We start from the raw sequence: 24,449 nt of genomic DNA on the forward strand, positions 1-24,449 counted from the left end.
TTCTTAGTCTCTTCATTATATCTTTGCAGTTTAGTTTTTAAGTATTATATTGTGTCTTTTTCTTTCCTTCCTGACACCCTTCTTCACATACTTACCCCAAACCCCCGAGACCTTCCTTTTCCCCTAGTACCAATGGAAACAACTGAAATAGATTTTTTCATATTTTTTCCATGATCTTGTAATGTATACAAATATATGTGTAATGAACATATATATACATGTGTGATTTTTTAAAATATCTTTTATAAAATCGGAATCATAGTGTTTGCATTTTGCAAAAACAAAAGAAGACAATGACATTTTTCAACTCTGCTTAACAATGCTTTATATAGGACATCTGAGAAAAATTGAGTTTTGCTGTTTTTTAAACCTAGGTAAATTATAAAATAAAAGTTAGATTTTAACACATCATTATAAACATTTGGCAAAAATTTTAATGTTGCTAAATATTTCACATTGAAAAGAAAGCTTTCTCATTTTTTGTCTTATTTATAAAAAGATATAGAGGCTAAAAAGATCTTTTAGGTTATTTAGAAATCTTAGTTACTTGAGATTTATATATTTAAAATGTCAATTATAGACTACTGGCTCTGGTGTGGATTATCTGAATCATTATACTTGGAGAATACAAAGTGTGATAGAGAAAATGCTTCTATGGTAAATACACAGTATTTTGCTCATGTGAATTTTTAAAAAAAGTTTTTTTGTGGGGAGAGAAATTAGGTTTGTTCATTTATTTATTAATTTTTAAAGGCAGTCCTGGGGATTGAACCAGGACTCTGTGTACATTAAGCATGCGCTCTACCACTTGAGCTATACCCTCCCCACGTGTGAATTTTCAAATACTTTTTTCTAAGTATCTTCTTACTTAAATTTTTTAGAAAGTGTTATAACACATTTTCCATGTATGTGTATATAGAACTATCTTATTCTGCATAGGATTCCATTATAACGTGGAACAAATGTTCTAATTGGTGTCCTAGCGATTATTTCAACAGTTTGAAGTTTCGACTGTTGAAAACAATGCAGCAGTGAACACCCTTATACTTGCATCTTCCTGCATATGTGCATGTATCTCTGCAGCATAGATCCCTAGAAGTAAAATTTGAAGCCAAAGAGAAAACACATTTTAAATGCTCAGAGATACCCAAACTCGCTCCTCTTCTAATAGTCAAAGTCTCACTTTGGTGTAGTGGTTAACACGTTGTTTGCCATGGCACTCAAATCTGGGTAACAGTTTTATTTCCCAGGGGCAACCCATCCACAGTGTTAAGGGAAGTAGGCTCTGGCACCAAGTTCCTTGGGTTCTAGTCCAGTTTCAGTGTGGGCTAAGTTATGCCATCTTGGGCAAGTTGCTTTATCTCTCTGACTTAAATTTTCCCATCTACAAAATAAGAATACACATAAGTGTATGGAGTTCTAAGGACTGAATGAGTTACCAGGTAAGGGCTTAGAATAGTGCCTGGCATATAGTTAGTGCCCAGTAAATGTTAACTACTGTTATTTTGATGTCAGTTAAGACATCAGTTCTTATCCTGTTGCTCAAGCCAAAATCCTAGGCATGAAAATTCCAGGCTTTTACTTTCTACATGTATCCTGAACCTTAACTATGCTTTACCATCTTTCCTGCTACCACCCTAATTCAAACCATTGTTTTCTCTTATCCATACACACTGCTTCCAATACTGTCCCCTCATGTCTCCTGCAGTTGGAAATACCAGAGCCATCTTTTTAAGGCTCAACTCAGAGCATAGGGAGCCTGCTTAAAACTCAATGGTTTTCCATTGCAGTTAGAATAAAATTGAAATTCCTTATCTTGACCCTCAAAACCCTTGGTTTCTGTCTCCCTCTCCTAGCTCATCTCTTGCCACTGCTTTACGTGCTCACTGCACTTCAGCTGCAGAGGTATGCTTTTTGTTCTTCAGAAACATGAACGTGTTTCCACTTTATGTGCTTAGGCTTTCAGTCCCCTCTACATGAAACATTCTTTTAATTCTTTTAATGACTAGCTCTTTCGCATCATTCAGGCCTTTAATTACATGTTTTTGTTTTTTGTCTCTAAGGAGTTCTAAGAAGGGAGCTTACAAGATTCATCACTGTATTCTTTAGCACCTTGAATAATACTTCACTTAAAATAGTTGTTTAACACATATTTTGTAACTTGAATGAGTAAAAAAGGCCACCAGAAAAGTTAAACCAAATTAATATTCCAAAACAGGTTTCCCACATCTCCAGTATTGGGCATCTTAACTCTTAAATTATTACCAATTTTAGTAATAGAAACTTTTAATTTGCATTGTATTTTAAGTTAGATTGATCAGTTTATTACTTGTTGGCCACTTGTATTTTCTTTCCGTAAAGTCTCTATGTCACCCATTTTTCTGTTAAGTTCTTTTTTAACCATTTTATAAGAGCTTGTTGTATATTAAGGAAATTGGTTCTTTATCATCTGTCTACATGTGGTATTTCTTAGTTTGCCTTGTGTTTTGTGTTTTAACCATTTGTTTTGTACAGAATAATCCAGTTTAGACATAATTAGATATATCAGTCATTTTTCTTTTTGTGTTTTGTATTATGTTTAGAAAGGCCTCTTCCCTTTAAGATTATAAAAAAATGTACTCTCCATCCTCTCTCCCCCTCCAGGATTATATTTGTTGCTTTGTTTTATTTTTGATATATGAAATGAGATTTTGTTCTTTCTAATCCTCAGATGACTGGCCCCATATATTTACTGAAAAATGTCTTTTCATTAATGATTTGGAAATGCATTTTTTATTGTATAATGAAAATATCTTGCATTTGCATCTTTTTCTGTACTGTATTCTCCATTGATCTACCTGTCTATTCCAGCACTGCTACCATTCAGTTTAATCACTATAGTTTTATAATAAATCTTTTATTAAGTGTTTCCTATATGATCTCTCTAAACCTCACTTTTCTCATCTATAAATTGGGAGCAATGATTGGTCTTATATGTAGAGTCAAACGTTAAATGAATATGTGTGTATATATATATATATATATATACATATATATATACACACACACATATATATGTGTGTGTGTGTATACATACACATATAGTCCTTAGTGTAGGACAAAGCTATAGTAAACACTCAAAAAATTAGAGCTATTTTATATATCTCAGTCCTCACAACTGCCTTAGTTTTAGGTAATAGTGAAGCTCATAGTGGTTAAATAGCTTTTCCAAAGGGTAGCAGAGTAGGATTTAAACTTCATACTAAAGCCCATGCTCCAGACCACTATAAGTACATATGCCATTTTGTATTATCAATGCCGATCATATCTCTACAGATCCCAACAATTTATTGATAATATTTATTTTTCTATATTAATAAAGTTAATCTGCTAAAACTAATGAGATGAGTTGAACACAGTAGTATAATTTATAGGGAAATAGAAGGGAGGCTTTTCAATTCCTAGGGGTATATCCAAGAAAAATGAAAAAATATGTTCACACAAAAACTTGTATACAAATATTCACAGCAACATTGTAACAGCCAAAAGTGAAAACAGTCAAAGTCCATAAACTGATCAACTGGTAAACACAATGTGACATATCTATACAATGGCATATTTCAGTCATCAAAAGGAATAAAGTACCAATGGATACTGCAGCACAGATGAAATTTGAAATACTATGCTAAGTGAAAGAAGCAAAATAATAAGACCACATATTGTTTGGTCCCATTAATATAAAAAGTCCATAAAAGCAAATCTATAGAGACAGAAAGTAGATTAGCTAGCGGCTAGGATCTGGGGCCATGGAGAGTGACAGCTAGTAGGAACAGAGCTGTTTATGGGGATTGATAAAAAATGTTGTAGAATTAGATGGTGGTGATGGATGGAAACTTTGTGACTGTACTAAAAACCACTGAATTGTATACTTTAAAGGGAAAAACGTTACAGTGTGTGAATTATATCTCAATCAGAGGAAAGGAAGCTTTTGGTGTTTGAGCCTTAGCTTTGCCACTTGTTAGTTATGTAACCTGGGCAAGTAACTTTAATTTTAGTGCCTCAGGTTTTCTTCTCTGTAAAGTGTGTTAATAGTAGTAAGTTATTCGTGGGATTGTTATAAAAATCATACTTAAAAGCTCTTATTATAGTGTCTTATAAACAGGAAGCACTCAATATTACATACTGTTATTAATATTTCCAGTTTCAGCATGACCAAACATGGGCAATTCTAGTTAACCTTTATGAGAAGAATCTTGTTCAGATTTTGTATATGGAGTTAGAGTATATCTCCTGTCTTACTTTTGATTTGTAAGTGAAATAGGAATAAAATGTTGATTTAAAGTTTTAACAGTAAGACTTTTCTATGTGAGTGTCAATTTATGAATGCTAATCTAAACACCTGTATGTTTTTACTTTCAAATTTATGCTTAGCTCACTTAAGTGTGTTTCTTAATAACTAATGAAAATGATTTTCTGCATTGAATAAGTTTTATGGTGTGATTCGTTGAAACGTGAGAAAATATAGTTAAAAATCAGTTATTTATAACTGGGCACTTTGTGATTCATTTTTAATGTCTTCTGCCAATTTGGTTGATTATTTCACTGCCAGTTGAAAGTATGTTTTTAATTGATACAGATTCAGCGTTTGTTGGAAGCACAGTCTCCACAGCCCTGCTCCCCTAAGACGACCACTGGTGAAGACACAGTGCAAGCTGCGAGACAGACGGAGTCAGTTTCCATGGAAGCACAGTCTCCCCCTGGTTTGCACATGAGAAAAAGTGTAAGCATTGCTGTGAGCACAGGTAATTTCGTTGTTTTTTTTTCATTTGTGCATGGCACAAATAGAACCGAAACCAAGTTGATGAGAGTATAACTTGTTTAAGTCTTTGTGTAATTTTACTCTTTATGAAATAAAACTATACCTGAGAGCAGATATGAAAGCATATAACGTAATACATTGTTTTTGCTACTTTCCCAGGCTGGACCCCATTTTAATAAGAGAAGTCATCTCTGGTTTGAGGGATCGGGGAAAGTTTCACCCATGCTTTTTGTTGATCCTTGGCCTTGAAAGGAATGTAGATTTTAGTTGGTGGAATTGAGAGATGGTGAAACAGATTGGGTAGAGAAAATATTATGGACTCAGTGAGGGTTCTGAATTGTCTAGTACTCTACACATCGCTATGTTACAGAAAGCCTTAATTATCTCTTTCACAAAGGAATGTCTGCTTCATTTGGTAAGAAAAATTAAAGGCCTTTAAAAAAAACCTATTAATAATGTAAATGACATACATTTTTTTTACATGTTTACTCACCATCAGACCATGGGATCTTCAAGAACATCTTTGTATCTTCAGGATCTAGCAAAATGTCTAGTACGTAGGGTGGTGGTGATAAGAATGAAGAGGAAGAGTCATGCAGGGTGTTTATCAGGTTTGAAAGCTAATTGGATATGACAGTTGGAAGAGGGATGATTCAAGTTACTTCAGCTAAATGCAATGTGATATTCTGGATTGGACCCTGGAACAGAAAAAGGGCATAGTGGAAAAATTGGTGAAATCCAAACAAAGTATGGAGTTTTAATTAATAGTAATGTACAATACTGATTTCTTGATTTTGAAAAATGTACCATGGTAATGTAAGATGTTAACATCAGGGAAAATAGAGTGAGGAGAATATGGTACCTCTGTATTATCTTCTCTATAAATCTAGAACTATTCCAAAATTGTAAGTTTGTTAAAGATGAAAATAAAATTTACTCCATGATCTTAAACCTGGATAACAGAAGAAGGCAAGATAAAGAAGCAGAGGGGAGGTGATGGATTCAGTCTAAATATCTGTTGAAATTGAGCTACTTTTGGAAATATGGATAGTAATACTCGAATGTTAGAAGAGTGAAGGCAGATTAATGACATAAGACTTGCAAAAGTAACAGATGAGCCAAGAGAATAAAAATATAAGATGGAGAATAAAGAAGGAAGACAGATTTCTATATTGTCTATCTGAACCCATATATTAAACTAAACTATTAATGTAGAGGAAAACAAGGAGGGAGGGTAGCAAGAACCTCATGCACATTTATAAGTCAAATCAGGTATTACTTGGTATCAGTTAAGATTCTTTGGCTGCAAGTAACATAAAACCACTTTGAACTAAGTCAAGCAAAGAAGGGGAATTTACTGGAAGGATAGGGGGATATTTCATGAAAACCAAGGCCAAGAATGGGGCTGGGCTTCAGGAAAAAACTAGAATTAGCAACTGGAAAACGATTAAACTATCCAATTATGCTGCATGGCTGTTTTATCAACTCTATCTGCAGTCTTCTCTTCGTTTTATTTTAAAATATAGCTCACTCAGCGCTCCAAAGTTTATGTGTTGTATAGTTGTACTATGTACACAAACCATGCTGTTATCCTTCAGTCCCAGTTTCAAATTGCAGAGAACCGAAATGGCCTAGTTTGGATTAAGTTTTAATCCCTAGTTCAAGGGTAAGGGGGTTGAGAGGCACATGATAGGAATATATCTGCTGGAGTCCCATCTTTGTTAATTGCAGTGGTGACAGTTTCCTGAGAAAGTGTGTGTGTGTGTGTGTGTGTGTGTGTGTATTATAGAGGGATAGTGGTAAAGAAGCTGTGGTTATTGTGAGATATACAGACCGAAAAATGCAGTTTCCTTCTATGTCCTCTTGTAAAATTTTGTACATTGCTTATCATCTGTATCTGTCACTAGACTGTAGGCTTTTGGGATCTGGAACACTGCCTTATTCACTATTGTATTTCATTACCTGACACAATGCCTAAATCATAATGTGTGCTAAATTATTATTGAATGAAATCATTCACATGTTTGAACTGATATTCTGAAATTATTTGAAACAAGTTTTCAAGCATGATATATAGAATTCAAATATTTTGAAACCTCAGATTCATATTTAGAGCTATATTATATGCACAAAAATGAATTATTAATCATCTCTGGAACTAAATGACTTTTAAAAGGATGTTTATTCCACAACAATATCTCATTCCTAAACGTGTATACTGTTGTGTATTCAGGAAGAGTAGCAGCACTTGTGTAACTTTTCTAAAATTGTCCTTTTTAAAAAAATTTTATTAAATGTTTAGTGAATACAAAACTAAGTCATGCTTTTATTAATTTATTTTTATAAAAGTCACCCAGATTGACACTCAGAGTAGAAACCATTTTGGCTTGTATTTAGTCTTTGGTTTTAACTCTGTCTTTAAATCATGGTGTATAGCAGTATTTCTCCAGTTGAGGAATGCATACCACACAGATTCAAAAGGTGGAGTGGTATGCAGTTGATTATTTTATATTTTGTAAATATATTCTTATGAGTATTGAGGAAAATATAACTAGCACATAAAATCTATGATTTCACAGAAATTATGAAGCTAGATAAAAATAAAGTGAGTTGATTTAAAGAAAATCAATAAGCAAATAATACACACAGATAGTTCTGCAAATAATTGTGCAAGCAATCCATAAAGTTTTGAAAACATTTGATTTTTAAATACTTGCTTAATACTATATATGTCTGATACATTCCTAACATAGTTTCATAAATATTGTATTTAAGGATCAAAATCAGAGAGCCTTGGGATTTGTATTTTATATATTTTCTCCTGTTTTTCAGAACAACAGTTTTCAAAACACATACACACCTCAAATTGTATTCAGAACCTTAATACATAAAACACATCATTTGAGAGCCACACCTCTTGAAGAGGCAGGGCCCAGAATGTCTTCTTTCCCTTTGTGCCCCAGTTTTCTCTCTTTTCACCTTTCACTTACCTCTTCATGGCATTTCTGAGAAAATAATCTGAAAACATTTCTAGGTAATTGTGTTAAAATAAATTAGCTAGCGTTCGTTAACAAAAGGTTGTCAGAGAATTATTTTTATAATTGAATATTTATTTCGGTATCTGTTACGTCTTTTAACTTCCAGGTGCCAGCTTGTTTTGGAATGTGGCAGGTGATGATCAAGAGCCTGAATCTCAGCTGAGGCAAGATGATACCAAGATTTCCAGTGAGGACATGAATTTTTCTGTTGATATTAATAATGAAGTCACAAGCACTCCGGGTAGTGCCTCTTCATTAAAAGCAGTTGATATTCCCAGTTTTGAAGAGAGCAACATTGCTGTGGAAGAAGAATGTAATCAGCAACTTTCTATATCCAAGTAGGTCTATTCATCCTACTTCTTTTTTTTTCTTTTTAAATTCTAATATTCTTCTGGGGTTCTAACTTGGTTTTGTAAAAGTATTTTCATTGATGTCTTTCCTAATATGATTCCTATGAAACAGACAATTCTGAGCCTTCTAGAACCATTTCCAGATGTCAGTCATTGGATGTGTGATAGTCTGGCTAAATAAGAACATCTGAAGAATATTTCCAAAATACATACGCTCAGGCCTCACTGTAGAGATTCTGGTAACACTAGGTCCCAGATAGAGCCGGGGCCCTGAATTTTGTAAATTTTTGAAGATTTCCCATATTGCAATTATATATATATATATATATATAAACAGAGTCTTTATTTCTGAGAGATACAACGTAAGTATTTATATGTAAAATGTTATCTGAGATTTACTTCAGAATAACCTGGCGGAGATGAAATGACTAGAAGTATAGTTGAAATAAGATAGACTATGAGTAGGTAATTATTTTAACTGATTGTATATAGTGGTTTGTTAAACTATTCTCTCATGTGTTTGAAATCTTTCATTATAAAATTTTCTATTAAAAAATAAAGATTCTGAAGCAATTTTAGATCCTAAGCAAATTTGAAAACAGATTCAACAAGTATTCTTTGAGCTTCTGGTACGTGCTGCCACAGAACTAGGCCCCAGAGATTGAGCAGTAGGTTAGACAAAGCTTCTGACTTCATGGATGAATTTCCATGAGTTGTAGAGACAAACAAGCCACATCAGCAAGAAAGAGTATAATTTCATATAATGACAACTGCCCCCATATAATGAAAATAAGCCAGGGTGACCACGTGGAGGGTAATGGGGTAGTGGCATGGGAGTGAGGGGAAAGAGTAAGTAGGGTGGTGAAGGACGCCTTCCCTGAGGGGGTAGCATTTGATCAGTGGCTTGAATGATGAGAAGAAGCCAGCCATGATAATATCTGGCAAAGAGTGTTCCAGGTGGAGGAAATGGCAAGTGTAGACCATAAGGTGTGCCTGAGCTTGAGAGTTCCAGAAACAAGCAGGAAAGCCATCAAGGCTGAGCACAGTGACTGAGAGAGAGAGCACAGGAAATGTGGTCAGAGGTATAGGCAAGAGCCAAATTATGTAAGACTTTGTAGGATATACAAAGGAGTTTTGAATTTATTCTGTGCTCTTTAGAGCCAGGGAGGATTTTAGACAATGGAATGGTATGACCTGACTTTTCATTTTTTAAAGGCCAGTCTAGCTGTTTTGTGGCAAAAGAGCAGAAGGGGATTGAGAGTGGAATTAGGGAGACTGATTAGTCGACTAAAGACCAAGTGAGATGAAGGTGCCTTGGACTTGTGGTGGAAGTGGTGGAAGGGATCAGGTTTAGAATAACTTTTGAAGCTAAAGAAATAATGTAGATGTAAAACACCACACGGTAAAATCACACGAAACTGTTTCAAAGAGGTGAATTCAGTGGTGAGGTGGCATGGGGCAGGGCAGTCGATTACTTTTTAAAATTATAAGCCTTGTGATAGTATTTGACATTTAAATTTTTCTGATTACAATAATAATTAAAACAACAAACACACCTCTCCAGAAAATTAGAAATATTTATCTACTTTGCTGCAGTATAGTATATGTTTAACTATACAATCCAGTTATGTATTCATAGTATGTAGTACCACATACTATGTATGTACCACATTCAATCTACTACCCAGTAGATTGAATTCCTACAGGATGGGAATCATTCATTTCTATGTCTTTAGAACTTGACCTTCTGTGTGGTTCCCCACGTTAGCTACTTCATAAATGTTCACTAATAGTAAGAGCAATTGCAGGTGAGCCCCAAGATAAGTCCACATTTTATTTGGAATAATTATAGAAACTGAGAACAGAGGCATGAACTGTGATTATCTTTATTTATTCTCCTTGGTAAACTGTAAACTTGGTAAACTGTAGACTACTTTCTAGAATTTGGGAGTTTTCCCCCTAAAATAGTTTTTAAATTAGAACTTTGAAAATCTCCTATCTATTGTGGTTTTTAACTTCAGAAACAGATCTGTGTTATCTGATAGAATGCAGTTAATAATTGATAGAATGCAGTTAATTACTTTTTCAGGGTGATTAGCCAACTCTGTTGATTCCAAAATATTATTAGATGTAAATCTGATCTTTGTTCAACATAAAATGTGATTTGGATTAAATAGTACCATCAGTGGATTCTTCCTAGACATCTCACCCAATTCATACTGTGGTTCCCACTGTTAAGTATTCATATATGGCACCTGGCCACCTGGGTTCCCTGTCCCTTTTGGATATCTTGCTAGATCATTCTTTCTGATGTTAAAGCAGTTTGTGAAAGATAAATTTACTTGTCTTGCAGCATATATGGTACTAATACAGGAAGAGCTAGTAGGGGTTAAAAGAGGGAAAAGAACATACCCAGTTAGGGTTTTAGAACATAGAGGAAGCAGACTTTTAAAATATACCTTAAGCAGTGGATAGGATTTTGCCAAGACTTTGCCAATTTATTAGAACGGTAATTCTTGACCCCGTAACATTTGAAAATTCAAGTGAATTTGCACCTTTTGCCATTTTATAATCTCTGAAGAGAAAAGTCCAAATAGTTGTATTTATAAAAACAACTGGTGGTGTGTAACTAAGATTGAGAATTGATGAGTTGCAGACAGGAAATTTATGAGCAGAATTCACAGTATTGTTAGTAATGCAGTTTGTTCAGAATGTAAAGTAAAACAGGGCATTGAGAGATTGGCTGAAAAGCCAAGTTGACTACCAAATTTCAGAGAACCTTGATTGGCAGAGTAAGAAATTGTTTGTTTTAATAAACCATTTAAGACTTTTGTTAGGATTTTTGTTGTTGTGAAAAAGATATCATAGAAGTTACCATCCTAATCATTTATATGTAGCCTATCGAGATGAGATGCTTATATAGCATCACTAAGAGCTGAAAATACAAACCAGAATGCTGCTCAGCCTTACCCCTTTCTTCCAAAGTTACTGCACCTCAAATATACATTAAAGATACCTTGATAACTAGCACTTACATTATCTATGTCCTTTCAAGCAGCTCTTCTCCACTTGTGAGAAAAGAACCTGATGTGCCTGTATTCTTTCCGAATCCCCTGCTGGCAGAGAGCGTAAGCATGTGCTTCCAGAGTGGACCAACAGAGGGTGCCACTGATGGCTCTGTAACATCAGGGGAACCCAAAACTGAGCAAGTAATGCAACCCTTGCCTCATCAACCATCAGATAACCAGAAAGTATTCCAGGATGTATTGGTAAGAATGTAAAGTGTTTCATCTTTTGTGAGATGGTTAGTTAGTGTAGAGTATGCTAGTTAAGTCTTTCCTATCTTTAAACTGATTGGGACCTTGATGTAAAAAGATTTTCCCCAAATTAATGATACATCATTTATTTCTTTTAGTTTTTCATAAATTGTGACAGTCTAAATTCATTAAATCATAAGCATGCCAGTCATCAGATACTTAGATAGCCAGAAAAAAAAGTCTTATTTTAAAACTATGTTGACAATATGCCAGATTTAAACTTAAGTTAGTACCAGACAAAAACAAGAATTTGCAGGGAGTTTGAAAATTAGAAAGCAGTAGAGTGTTTATAATATTTATTGATTTCAGTGAAGGTAAGCAGATTTGAATTGACTACTTAGCTTAGTCTAAGAAAATTGAACTAAGTAAAGTGGATAATATAAAAATGAATAATATAAAGATGAATATGACAATCTCTGCCCTTGGAAACCTGGGGGAAACAGTACCTGGATACCAGTAACAACCAGTCACAGGACAGGATGAGAAGTGCTGCAAGCAAAGGCAGCACACAGTAAAAAGCGGTAGTTCTGTTTGGAGGAAATAGTCATCTTGGAAAAGGTAGAATATAAACTGGGACTTGAAGGTCGAATGACCATGGCTGTCACTTACAGTCAGATTGTAGACTTGGGAACATTTGATTTCTCCATTTATAATTGAAGGCTAATTAAACATGCTTCATAGGGCCCTAAGTCTTCATCACCTGATACGTATTATTTGCATGTTAGGTCCTAGACTGGTACTAGCAGCCACGTGCTCAGGGAATGAAATGTGCTCTGATGTCAGGCAGAGGTAGTAGCACAGGTCATTCTCATTCAAAGTGAGAAAAGAGAGGAGTCAAATTCTGAAAGTAACATAAAGATCTAATTTATAACTCTAAAACATTACAATTTTTCAAATGAGAGCATGATTTTAAACTTGTTCATAAAGAATTTACTATAAATCCTTGAAAACACTTGAAATATTACTCAAATGATTTTGTATCTGTTGGTTTTAAAATGAACAAGTCCTGAACAAACATCCCAAGTTTTCTCTAGGATCTGATTAAATCAGTCAGTCATTCATTAGAATGGGCTTCATTTATAAAAACAGTATAAAACTTGACAGATGTACTTGATACTTTGTAAAATTTAGCAAGGTAATATTTTGCTCTTCTCTGGCATTACTTAATGCTATTCATTGCATTTTTGTTTCCTAAGACTGTTAATAGCGGTTTTTCAAAAATGTCCTTTCTCCCTTTTCATCAGGGTCAAGGGAACCACCTATTGAATAATCCCCCCAAGGAAACAGAGCAGCCATCTACCAAAGCAGTAATTATCAGCCATGAATGTGCCACAACCCAGAATGTTTACCATACAAAGAAAAAAAAACATGATTCAGGACTGGTGGACAAAGACTGTGTTCTTAATGCAACCCTTAAGCAGCTAAGAAGCCTTGGAGTAAAACTTGATTCTCCCTCTAAAGTGAAGAAGAATGCACATAAAGTGGATCATGCTAGGTAAGTTTAAAATTTGTTTTAAAAGATAAAAAAAAAAATATATTGCAGCAGTCTCATGAGAAAAGGTATAAGCTTGCCACTCAATTCAATTGACTCATCATTTATTGAGGGCCTACTATATATGTGATGAATAAAAGATTGTCTCTACGCTTTGGATTCTTTATTTTAACAGAAGAGTGGGTTATATACATAGATAATTTGAAACATAATTGGGAAATATCTCCTGGGTAAAGATGCCAACAAAATGCTCTGGGAGTCTTGGAGAAAGAGAGATGAGCTTTTACTCATTTTTGGTGTCTGGTAAGATTTTCCTGGAGGTAATAGTGTCTGCGCCAGCTACTGGATGTATGATTAATGCAGTTGTGCCATCTAAAAGGCAGAAACGTTCCTTTTTCTAGGAATATGTTTTGAAGAATATAGTTATATGACCCTTAATGCTTACCAGTCCCAGCTGGCCATGTTCCTCTGTTTAGATTCTTCATCATTAAGGATCACCTCAACACATACTTGTTTTTAAAGGGATAAAATCTGGAAATTATTTTATTAAGGATAGTATGTTTTCTGTTAATTATTTTTGATGTTATTTTCTAGTTACAAAAGTAACACAGTCTCATGATTTAAAAAGATATCAAATAATACACAAGAATATCAGATAAAATGCAAAAAGCACCCACTTCCCAAACTCCTCAGTCTGATTCCTCCTAGGCTATTTCTTTGGTATTCTTCTAGAAATGCTCTCGGTACATTCAAGTATATATTTGTGTGATGAGTGTTACAATTTGGGGTTATTTCACTTAACATTATATCTTAGATACTTTATAGGTATAAACAAGTCTTTCTCATGCATTTAAATAGCTGTGTAATATTCTGTTTACCCACGTACTATAACATAGTGAACCCCAGTTTTCTATTAATGCACTTTTAGGCTGAATCTCTTATTTCTTATCTCAGACAATGCTAAGTGAACATCATTCTACAGGTACTTGTACAGGTATCTTTGTAGGATAGATTCCTGGAAGTAGGCAGGGTCAAAGGACATGTGCATCTGAAGTTTTGGTAGATGTTGCCATGCCTACCAAAGTAGTTGTACCAGTTTATATTCCTGCCACCAATGTGGGAGAGCGAAGCTAGCGTTTTTGAAGGTTTTATTTCAGTACTTTTGAAACAGAGGCTACATAATGTCTGTTGGAATGCATAAATCACCCTGCTGTCTGTGTGGAACCCTTATGTTTTAGTATGGTTGTCTGTGGCGAGTAGTGTTTAAGTAATGTTAATTCTTCATAGTGGCTATCCTGTTTTAATGTCTTAAGTGTGAAATGCTGAAATTAACAAATTTTCAGTATGTAATGAATTTAATTCAATTTTAAATGCCTAGAATTAAGTGGAAAGTAAAGCCTTTTTGATGTATCAGTGTGGCGTAGTCAGATTGTTTTAATCAAGATTGTTCTGCTCTTTATTTAAATGATAATTTATATTATAAATTAATACTATAAAAATAATATATGCTCAGGGTTGGAATTTTAGAAAATGAAGAAAATATTATCTGAACCAATAATACCCAAAGAAAATTAGCTTTTTGGGAAACATAGTTGGACTTTTACTACATATATGATTTTGTTCATTTTTATTTATTTACCATTATAAAATAGACATTTTCATTGAATATTGTGGGTTCTTCCCATTTTTAAAATTTAATTATGTAGGTTGAAAAAAATTGTAGATATACATTCATAGGTAGGATTTTAGTTTCATATGAGATAATCTTCTCAAGGAACTGAAAGCTGATGTGAAAAAAATTATTGTCAGTTCAAAGCAATGTGTTAAATTAATTATATCCATAGAGGAGTAAGCTGGCTAAAGTTTTACAATAACATAGTTTTATCTTCATATGAAAATCTTTTTTTAAGTTTTGTTTTATGGTGTAGATTGTGTAAAATATTGTAGAACTTTGCAAATAGAGTTTGATATTTGTTTTGTTTCTATTGTCAAAGTAATATAAGTTTATTTTGGAAACCTTGGAAAATTTAGAAAAGTAGACAAGAAAAACCGCACGTTCATACCAACTAACTTCATTTATTATTAAAAATTTTGCTTTTCTATTTTTATTTTTCTAAAATAATTTTAACAGCAACCATTTATTTAGTGCTCATAATGTGCGAGGAATTGTGCTTAAGTTTTATGCAACATTATTTCGGTTAATCCTTGCAATAATCTATGTGGTAGATAGTATTATTGTTCTTGGTTTTTTTTTAACATTTTTTATTGATTTATAATCATTTTACAATGTTGTGTCAAATTCCAGTGTTCAGCACAATTTTTCAGTCATTCATGGACATATACACACTCATTGTCACATTTTTTTCTCTGTGATTTATCATAACATTTTGTGTATATTTCCCTGTGCTATACAGTGTAATCTTGTTTATCTATTCTACAATTTTGAAATCCCAGTCTATCCCTTCCCACCCTCTAACCCCCTGGTAACCACAAGTCTGTATTCTCTGTCCATGAGTCTTTAGATTCCACATATGAGCGATCTCATATGGTATTTTTCTTTCTCTTTCTGGCTTACTTCACTTAGAGACATTCTCTAGGAGCATCCATGTTGCTGCAAATGGCGTTATGTTGTCGGTTTTTATGGCTGAGTAGTATTCCATTGTATAAATATACCACATCTTCTTTATCCAGTCACCTATTGATGGACATTTAGGCTGTTTCCATGTTTTGGCTATTGTAAATAGTGCTGCTATGAACATTGGAGTGCAGGTGTCATCCTGAAGTAGATTTCCTTCTGGATACAAGCCCAGGAGTGGGATTCCTGGGTCATATGGTAAGTCTATTCCTAGTCTTTTGAGGAATCTCCACACTGTTTTCCATAGTGGCTGCACCAAACTGCATAGGAGGGTTCCCCTTTCTCCACAGCCTCTCCAGCATTTGTCATTTTTGGATTTTTGAGTGACGGCCATTCTGACTGGTGTGAGGTGGTACCTCATTGTAGTTTTGATTTGCATTTCTCTGATAATTAGTGATATTGAGCATTTTTTCATGTGCTTTTTGATCATTTGTATGTCTTCCTTGGAGAATTGCTTGTTTAGGTCTTCTGCCCATTTTTGGATTGGGTTGTTTATTTTTTTCTTATTGAGTCGTATGAGCTGCTTATATATTTTGGAGATCAAGCCTTTGTCGGTTTCACTTGCAAAAATTTTCTCCCATTCCGTAGGTTTTCTTCTTGTTTTATTTCTGGTTTCCTTTGCTCTGCAGAAGCTTGTAAGTTTCATTAGGTCCCATTTGTTTATTCTTGCTTTTATTTCTTCTAGGAGAAAATTTTTGAAATGTATGTCAGATAATGTTTTGCCTATGTTTTCCTCTAGGAGGTTTATTGTATCTTGTCTTATGTTTAAGTCTTTAATCCATTTTGAGTTGATTTTTGTATATGGTGTAAGGGTGTGTTCTAGCTTCATTGTTTTACATGCTGCTGTCCAGTTTTCCCAACACCATTTGCTGAAGAGACTGTCTTTATTCCATTGTATATTCTTGCCTCCTTTGTCGAAGATGAGTTGACCAAAAGTTTGTGGGTTCATTTCTGGGCTCTCTATTCTGTTCCATTGGTCCATATGTCTGTTTTGGTACCAATACCATGCTGTCTTGATGACTGTAGCTCTATAGTATTGTCTGAAGTCTGGGAGAGTTATTCCTCCAGCCTCTTTCTTTCTCTTCAGTAATGCTTTAGCAATTCTAGGTCTTTGATGGTTCCATATAAATTTTATTATGATTTGTTCTAGTTCTGTGAAATATGTCCTGGGTAATTGGATAGGGATTGCATTAAATCTGTAGATTGCCTTGGGCAGTGTGACCATTTTAACAATATTGATTCTTCCAATCCAAGAGCATGGAATATCTTTCCATTTTTTAAAGTCTTCTTTAATTTCCTTCATCTATGGTTTATAGTTTTCTGTGTATAATTCTTTCACCTCCTTGGTTAGATTTATTCCCAGATATTTTATTACTTTGGGTGCTATTTTAAAGGGGATTGTTTCTTTACTTTCTTTTTCTGTTGATTCATCGTTAGTGTAAAGAAATGCAACTGATTTTTGAACATTAATTTTGTAACCTGCTACCTTGCTGAATTCTTCAATCAGCTCTAGTAGCTTTTGTGTGGACCTTTTAGGGTTTTCTATATATAGTAACATGTCATCAGCATATAATGACACTTTTACCTCTTTTCCAATTTGGATCCCTTTTATTTCTTTCTCTTGCCTGATTGCTGTGGCTAGGACTTCCAGGACTATGTTGAATAGGAGTGGTGATAGTGGGCATCCTTGTATTGTCCCAGATTTTAGTGGGAAGCTTTTGAGTTTTTCACCGTTGAGAACTATGCTGGCTGTTGTTCTTGTTTTATAGATGAGGAAATTAAGTACCTAATTTGCTCAAGGCCCCACACCTATGATTTTAAACCGACTCTTCTAACTCTGAAACCCATAGCTTTGTTTTTGTTTTGGTTTTTTACTGTTTTGCTCTATGCTTATTGCTAGTTTAATTTTTTGGTGGGATCTTATGGTAATGTATATTTTGCTGCTTTGTGTTTTGACTATACTGTATACACCAAAAATATGTATATTGTTTTTGGCTTTTCATTCAAAAATAAGCATGTTTTCCAATTTGTTATAACCTTTTCTAAGCATCGTCTTTAATGGGGAATAATAGACCAGTAAGTGGAATGTGGTATTTGTTTACTGGACCCCTCCCCTCTTGTCAGAACTGAAAAGAACTTGTCAAGTTGTTTCTTACTATTTTAAATATTGCTGTGATGAACATCTTTTTGCAAAGATTGCATTTTTTAGGTATTTCACCAATACTTTCACTCATTTTACTTCAATAAATATGTATTGAACTTCTATTGTGAGCCTGCCATGAGAAATATCATGGTATACAAGATAACCTAGCAAAGACATCTTTCCCCTCATAGAGCTTACAGCTCAGTGGAGAAGACCCACAGATAAATAGTCAATTATAACATACTCTAATACTTGCTATGAAGAGGAAGGAGATAGTCTGCTGTGGAAGCACATAGGAGAGGTACCTAATATTAAGCAGTATTTTCATACTGTATTCTAATTACTATATATTAAAACTGCCCATTTTAAAGATCTATGCTAATTTAGACCAAAAAATCTTAAATTATATTTAATCTATATGTTATTGATTATTAATGGGTTCTATATATTGTGATTTAAAATAAAACTGCACTGAAATTATTCCTCTAACACATAGAAGTCAGATTTTGTTTGTCTTCAACTGAGAGGAGATTCCAAACATAAGACTATCCAAAGCCTACCTGATTAATTCACGTTGTTTCACAGTTTGTCTTGCACTTAGTTTTTTAAATCTCCTACCACTTGCTACTAAATTCCAGTTTACCCACCATTGGCATTTGCAGAGTTCCTTGCTGTCACTTTTACCTAGAATGCTTTTTTTCATCTTTCTGTTTGCCAGAGTCCTCCTTATGCTTCAGAGATGAACTCAGATGTTACCTCCTTTGTCAGTTTCCCTGGATCCCCCCACCAGAATATTGATGTTTTGTAGTCTCAGAATACCTTATTTCTAATAGATTATATAGCATGTTCTTGTGATAGCCTTTCCAGCAAGATTGTAAGTTTTCTCTGTCTCTGAATCCTCATTGCCTCTGCCACACTTAGTGGGTCTTCATGGATTGCTAAATGAATGAAATCTCACCTACTCAGGTCATCACTGCAGTGTACAATGAATGTATTATTTTTAGTAACTCTGTAATACTTACTGTCAGTATTTATGGCCTTGTGTTGTTATCTTTTAACACATGTTGGTATAATATAACCAGTGTGCTAAAAGTATATAAGGCAGTTGTTTCGAATTTAAGATATACTTTCCTACAGAAGTAGTGTATAAGTTGTAGCTTAGTATTACAGGAAAGTAATCTTTATAATCCTTGTAATACCTGCTATTCTTCTAGTTCTGTAAACCAGCTAGCCTTTGTCATTGTGCCTATGTGAAACCTTATTTCACTTTCCAGTTCTGGACCCCAGGAGCATAGCATATCTCTCCACCAGAAGAGTAGCAAGAGACAGGGGAAAATTTCCTTTCTGCCTTCCTGTTCCATAACACTGGAGAGATTAAGAAGGTCCAAAAGCAGGAAGACAATGAAAGAAGGTCCCAGATATACCTAGAAATCATAGGGAAGATGGAGGACTGGCTACAGCCTCTAGGCATATTCTCAATTGAAGTAATTTTTTTTTAATTCAAAACAGATCTTGAGCAGTCTGTCTAGTTCCTTCCTTCTCTCTACTTGAAAACACTAGGTTTTCTCTACTGGAAAACCCAATGTAGGATAAGTAGGACATAACTAATCAGGATTCAAACAGGACAATAGGTCCAGGTTGGTTTTCATCTTTAAGTTGGAATTGTTGGCGTGTGACTCTCATAAACCTAAGTGGACTCTCATCATCCTTTTGTGACTGCACGTCTAATGTGATTCTAACATAGTATATCTGTGATCAAAGCTTTTAGGATTTGCTAGTGGAATGCTCTCCTTTTGCTTTTCATCTTAATTACCATAGTGTTTATATGCATTGGTTCTGTGTAATATTGATTTGTTTTGTTTTCAAAGTAATTTTTCCCAGCCCCCAAATTGAAACTAGCTAGCTGTGTTAGACAGTGAAACTTGAAGAAACTTCTAGACTAATACTGATTGCTTTCATGGATTTTTTTATAGATCTTTTAACCATTCTATAAAAGAAAATCTAATTCAAATTAGATCTACTTTTTCTAAATATTTTTATTTTGATTTAGAAGGTTTTATTTGCTTTTTCATATTATTTACATTAATGTTATCTATAGATATTATACTTATATATTTAATATGTACATGTCTTCTGATTTAATAAGCAAATTGCTTATGATTCTGAGGAAATAGGCAAAGAAAGTAAAAAAAGACTTTATATTCAGAAGATATTATCACTATGAATATATCATAAAAGAATAATGTTTGGATAGATTGGGAGCGTCTCTTCCATCTTATTAAGACAGTCTTCAAACTAGTGATACCAAGAGGGTTAAAGAAGAATTCCAAGGGAGTATAAAGACTAGCATTATGGAGCACACTGTTCCGCTGTTTGGTGATGACATCATTGGTTTCAGGGAATATTAATGGTTGAAAATAGTTTATTCAAAACTTCAGGTGCTTATGAGAATGAAAATACCTGATAATGATTTGGTTTTGGGGGTAGGGATGCAGGCAGTGGCTGGCATGTATAAAATAGCTGGATTTCTTCATTGGATGATTTGAAAATAGCATATTCTTTGACTAGAATATAATAATAATATAAGTAACCTATATATAATATATTAGTACACAGAGGACTCTAATTTTTAGGGAACATAAAAACATTGATAGCAAAATACAAGTTGCTTCGTACAGTATAGTGAGACAGTGGTGGTTATAGAGCCCAGAGAGTAAGACCTGGTCTCAGCTTGCTGGTTACTAGCAGTTCAACTTAGGGAAATTGTTTTAAAAGTCTCTATTCCTTAGTTTTCTGAACTGCAAAATAAAGATAATAAAAATACCTATTTTATTCATTCAGTAAATATTTATTGAGTGCCTACCCTGTGCAAGGCACTGTTCCAGGCACCAAGGCTCCTGCAGTCGTGGGGGAAATAGACAAAACCTTTGCCCTCATGCTTTCATGAGGGAGCCAGATGATAAATAAGAAATGTGGGCTAAATATATAGATAGCCATAAGTGCCAAGGAGAAACAGAATAGGGAAAGGGAAATGTGAAGTATTGGAGTGGAGATTAAGGTTGAACTACCTGATAGGGACAACCCCCCCAGGGAAAGGTTTCTGCGAGGATTGAATAAGGTACTGAATGTTTAGCAGAGTGCCCAGCACATAATGAAGCGTCAATAAAAATTAGCAGCTATTATTGTATATGTGATATACAGGAAAAGGCAAATCACTTAATTACTAATAATGAGATAATGCCAACCAAAGTGAGTTGAGGATTATATCTAACGAAAGAAAATTAGTATATATGCACAGATGTCCATGTCCAGAGACTGACTGATGTTTTTCATTCATTACAAATGGAATCTCTTCAACTATGAACAACTTAATATTCTGAGCTACTCACCAAAGCTTGTGATGTTATATTGTCAAATGTGTTTTCTGTTTGATATTATTTTTATTTTACTTTATCAATATTGAAAAACTTTACATTTGGGGGGGGTCTTGTATTTGGTTTTAAAACCATAACTTATGTATAAATTTAGGAAAATTAATTTGTGTTCCACTTTCATTCTTTGAATCATGGATTACCTTCTAGGTTATCGTATTTATCCCTTGAATGTTTCTGGATCATCAAGATTTAGATGTGTGAGAACTGAGATAAAAGGCACTATCAGCCTTAAAGCTGAAGATCTTTTGTTGCTTTGTTGCTTTCATAGAATGGAACATATTTACAATAACGCTGCTTAGTACTCAAAATGAGATAGATGATGGCTTGCTATGTTCTGTCTTTCAGTGTGTTGGCATGCATCAGCCCTGAAGCAGTGATCTCTGGATTAAACTATATGTCATTTGCTAACGTTGGCATGAGTGGCTTAAGCCCCAACGGTGTGGATTTGAGCATGGAGGCAAATGCTATAGCTCTGAAATATTTAAATGAAAATCAGCTGTCACAACTGTCTCTCACTCGATCAAACCAAAATAACTGTGACTCATCTTTTAGCTTTCTACATATTAATACAGACAGAAGCACAGTGGGGCTTAGTTTAATTTCACCAAACAACATGTCATTTGCAACCAAAAAATATATGAAGAGATATGGACTCATACAAAGCAGCGACAATAGTGAAGATGAAGAGGAACCTCCAAACAATGTAGATACCAAGAATGAGCATTTGGTGAATCAAAACCTTACGTGCATAGTTGAACAACTTGGTTATCAGAAAGAGCCTCCTAGGAATGCTTGTGAAATAACTAATTGTTATAACTGTGAATCCATGGGCACCCACACAGATACGCCAGTATTGAGAAATATTACAAATGAAGTTGTTCAGCCAAAAACAACACAGCAGTTGAATGAAAACCCAGCTTTCTTCTTAAAGAACCTTAAACCAAGTCCTGCATTGAACCTCCGAACTGGAAAAGCAGAGTTTACCCAACATCCTGAGAAAGAAAATGTAAGGGACACCCCAGTTTTTCCTGAGAGTTTGAAGCCTTCTGAAACTTTAAAGCAAATGAATAGTATGAATTCAGTAGGCACCTTCTTAGATGTAAAGCGTCTCAGACAGTTGCCAAAATTATTTTAAACCTTTAGCTGCCCTCCTGATAATGAGGACAGGATGTCTCCTGAAGATACTTAGGGAATCCAGAGCCTTTGATAGTTTTGGAATTCCTAATCATTCTAGGGATTGCTGTGTTTCTTGGTAGCAGCTTATGGCAAAGAGCCGAACAGGTGACCTGATTGTCTTTTAGATGACTGGCCTGTATGAGGGCTGAGTGTTCTTTGTTAAAATAGAGCTGTTCAGCATCACTGGAACTTTAAAAAAAAGAAAGAAACAAATCCTGAGATGAGTTATTTCAACAAATTTAGATAAGTAGGTACTATCCAACTCTGAATCTGAACTGTTCTTTTATGCTGTACATTTTGAAAAGTCAGTCTGTTTTCCCAGCATTTTGCACTTCTGCATCTACCCAGCGTCACCTAAAAGACCATAAGATGAAGTTATCATGACCTTGATTAAATTAGCCAAATCAACCCTTATTGAATTTAAGGGGAAAGTTTTATTTTTTTAAATAAGATCTTTTATACAAGGAGTATATTTATCCTCTTAATTAAGAAGCATATTTGTTAAATTTTGTGGAAGTAAAACTTTTGTACTGTGGTGGGTTGATGTTAATGCAACATTTTCGACATATAGCACTAGCTATCACAATAAGACAACTATTGAGTATGAGTGTGTTCTATAAACTTGGTGAGGTTTTCAAATGTTTTAATTTTTTTAATGGAACTTAATAAAACTGTCTAGATTGACTGCTTTCCTTTGTCATCTGTTACAGCACATCCTCTCTACTTTAAAAGAAAAAAGAAAAAACTTTAGACTCCCCAGAATTTAAAAAATGATACAGAGTTTGGGTATAGCAACCCCCAAGGATAATATCTTACATAAACATAGTCAGTAAATGAGCAAAACCAAGAAATTGACATTAGGCACAACAGTAGTAACTAAGCCACAGACCTTTCCAGTTTCACAAGTTGCTCCACTCATTTATTTACTTTCCGATGTATGACTGTGAGATTTTATCACATAGATTTGCATAACCACAACCACAATAGCATACAGAACTTTTTCATCACAAAGAAATTCCCTAGTACTATTAAAATACAGCCTTCCTCCAACCCTAACTCCTGGCAACCAATGATCTGATCTCTGTCACTGGAATTTTGTTATTTTGAGAATGCTAATATAAATGGAATCATAGTATGCATTGTCTTGATTGGTTTCCACTCAGCATAATGTCCTTGAGATCCATCCAACTTGTTGAGTATATTGATAGTTGCTTCTTTTTTTCCCTCCACCTTCTTAAAAAATAAGTTTTAAATGGTGATTTCTGAATGTAAATGAAAAAAGTCCTCATTTACTTGAGAGAGAAAGCTCTTCTGTTGAAGTTAAATTAAGATGTCATTGCTATCAAAATTTGATGTGTCAACTGGAAAGAAATGGACCTTGGGTCTCTCAATACTTTCCAGCCCAGCTGGGGCCTTCTGAGGTATTAATCCAATGAAACAGTTTATAGTTAGCCACCTGATACGTGGTAACACGGTGGCTTTCTGCTGTTCCCCACTGCAGTCGGGGACCAGCTGGCATACGTTTCCCTGTGGCGTTGCTCTTTCAGGTTAAAATTAAGATGTGGGAATGGCACTGACAGTGATTCTGTGTTTACCTTTGTTCCCATAGGCATTGTCTGGGGTTTCAGTTTTTTAATAAATTTGTGAAAATCCACTTTCAGGTTTCATTGGAGTAAATTTTTAAGTAATGAAATTGTCAACACCACTTCAAGTATGGTCTTTAGTTTTAGCCCTCAGTATTTCGCCCAAGAAGTGAAAGTACAATTTATATTGCATGTTATTTAAAAAAAAAACCAGAATGCTAGCAAATTAGCTGACATCCTCATTAACTATCACTGGGAACCCTGTAATGTTCACATCAAACAAGAAGCTCTCTAAACAATAAAAACTGAACCTGAGGCTTTTTAGGCAAAACCTAATTCCATCACTTCTGTTACAATATCTAATTTAAGGCCTCGGATAAGATGTTTAAGCAGTTTTGGAGACTGAATAATTCAACAAAACATGTCTCTTTCTACTAAATACACATTCAGAGAAGACAGACCATCACTGAAGCCTCTCTAGAA

At 34.5% G+C, this 24,449-nt stretch overlaps 1 protein-coding gene across 2 annotated transcripts in view; it reads left to right on the forward strand.

Moving 5' to 3' along the window:
* STIL (STIL centriolar assembly protein) overlaps positions 1-23,067 on the forward strand; it is a 57,474-nt gene extending 34,407 nt beyond the window's left edge. Inside the window, exons 14-18 of one of the 2 annotated variants that reach the window (XM_031684229.2) lie at positions 4,616-4,781; positions 7,943-8,174; positions 11,245-11,455; positions 12,748-12,998; positions 21,553-23,067. In XM_031684229.2, coding sequence (XP_031540089.2) covers positions 4,616-4,781; positions 7,943-8,174; positions 11,245-11,455; positions 12,748-12,998; positions 21,553-22,342 — 1,650 coding nt within the window. In that variant the 3' untranslated portion in view covers positions 22,343-23,067. Of the gene's footprint in view, positions 1-4,615; positions 4,782-7,942; positions 8,175-11,244; positions 11,456-12,747; positions 12,999-21,552 lie in introns of those variants that run through there. The other variant, XM_031684230.2, reaches the window with a different exon arrangement.
* The last annotated feature ends 1,382 nt before the right edge of the window (positions 23,068-24,449 follow it).

This window comes from Vicugna pacos, chromosome 13 (assembly GCF_048564905.1).
Source record: "Vicugna pacos chromosome 13, VicPac4, whole genome shotgun sequence".
Classification (NCBI taxonomy): Eukaryota; Metazoa; Chordata; class Mammalia; order Artiodactyla; family Camelidae; genus Vicugna; species Vicugna pacos.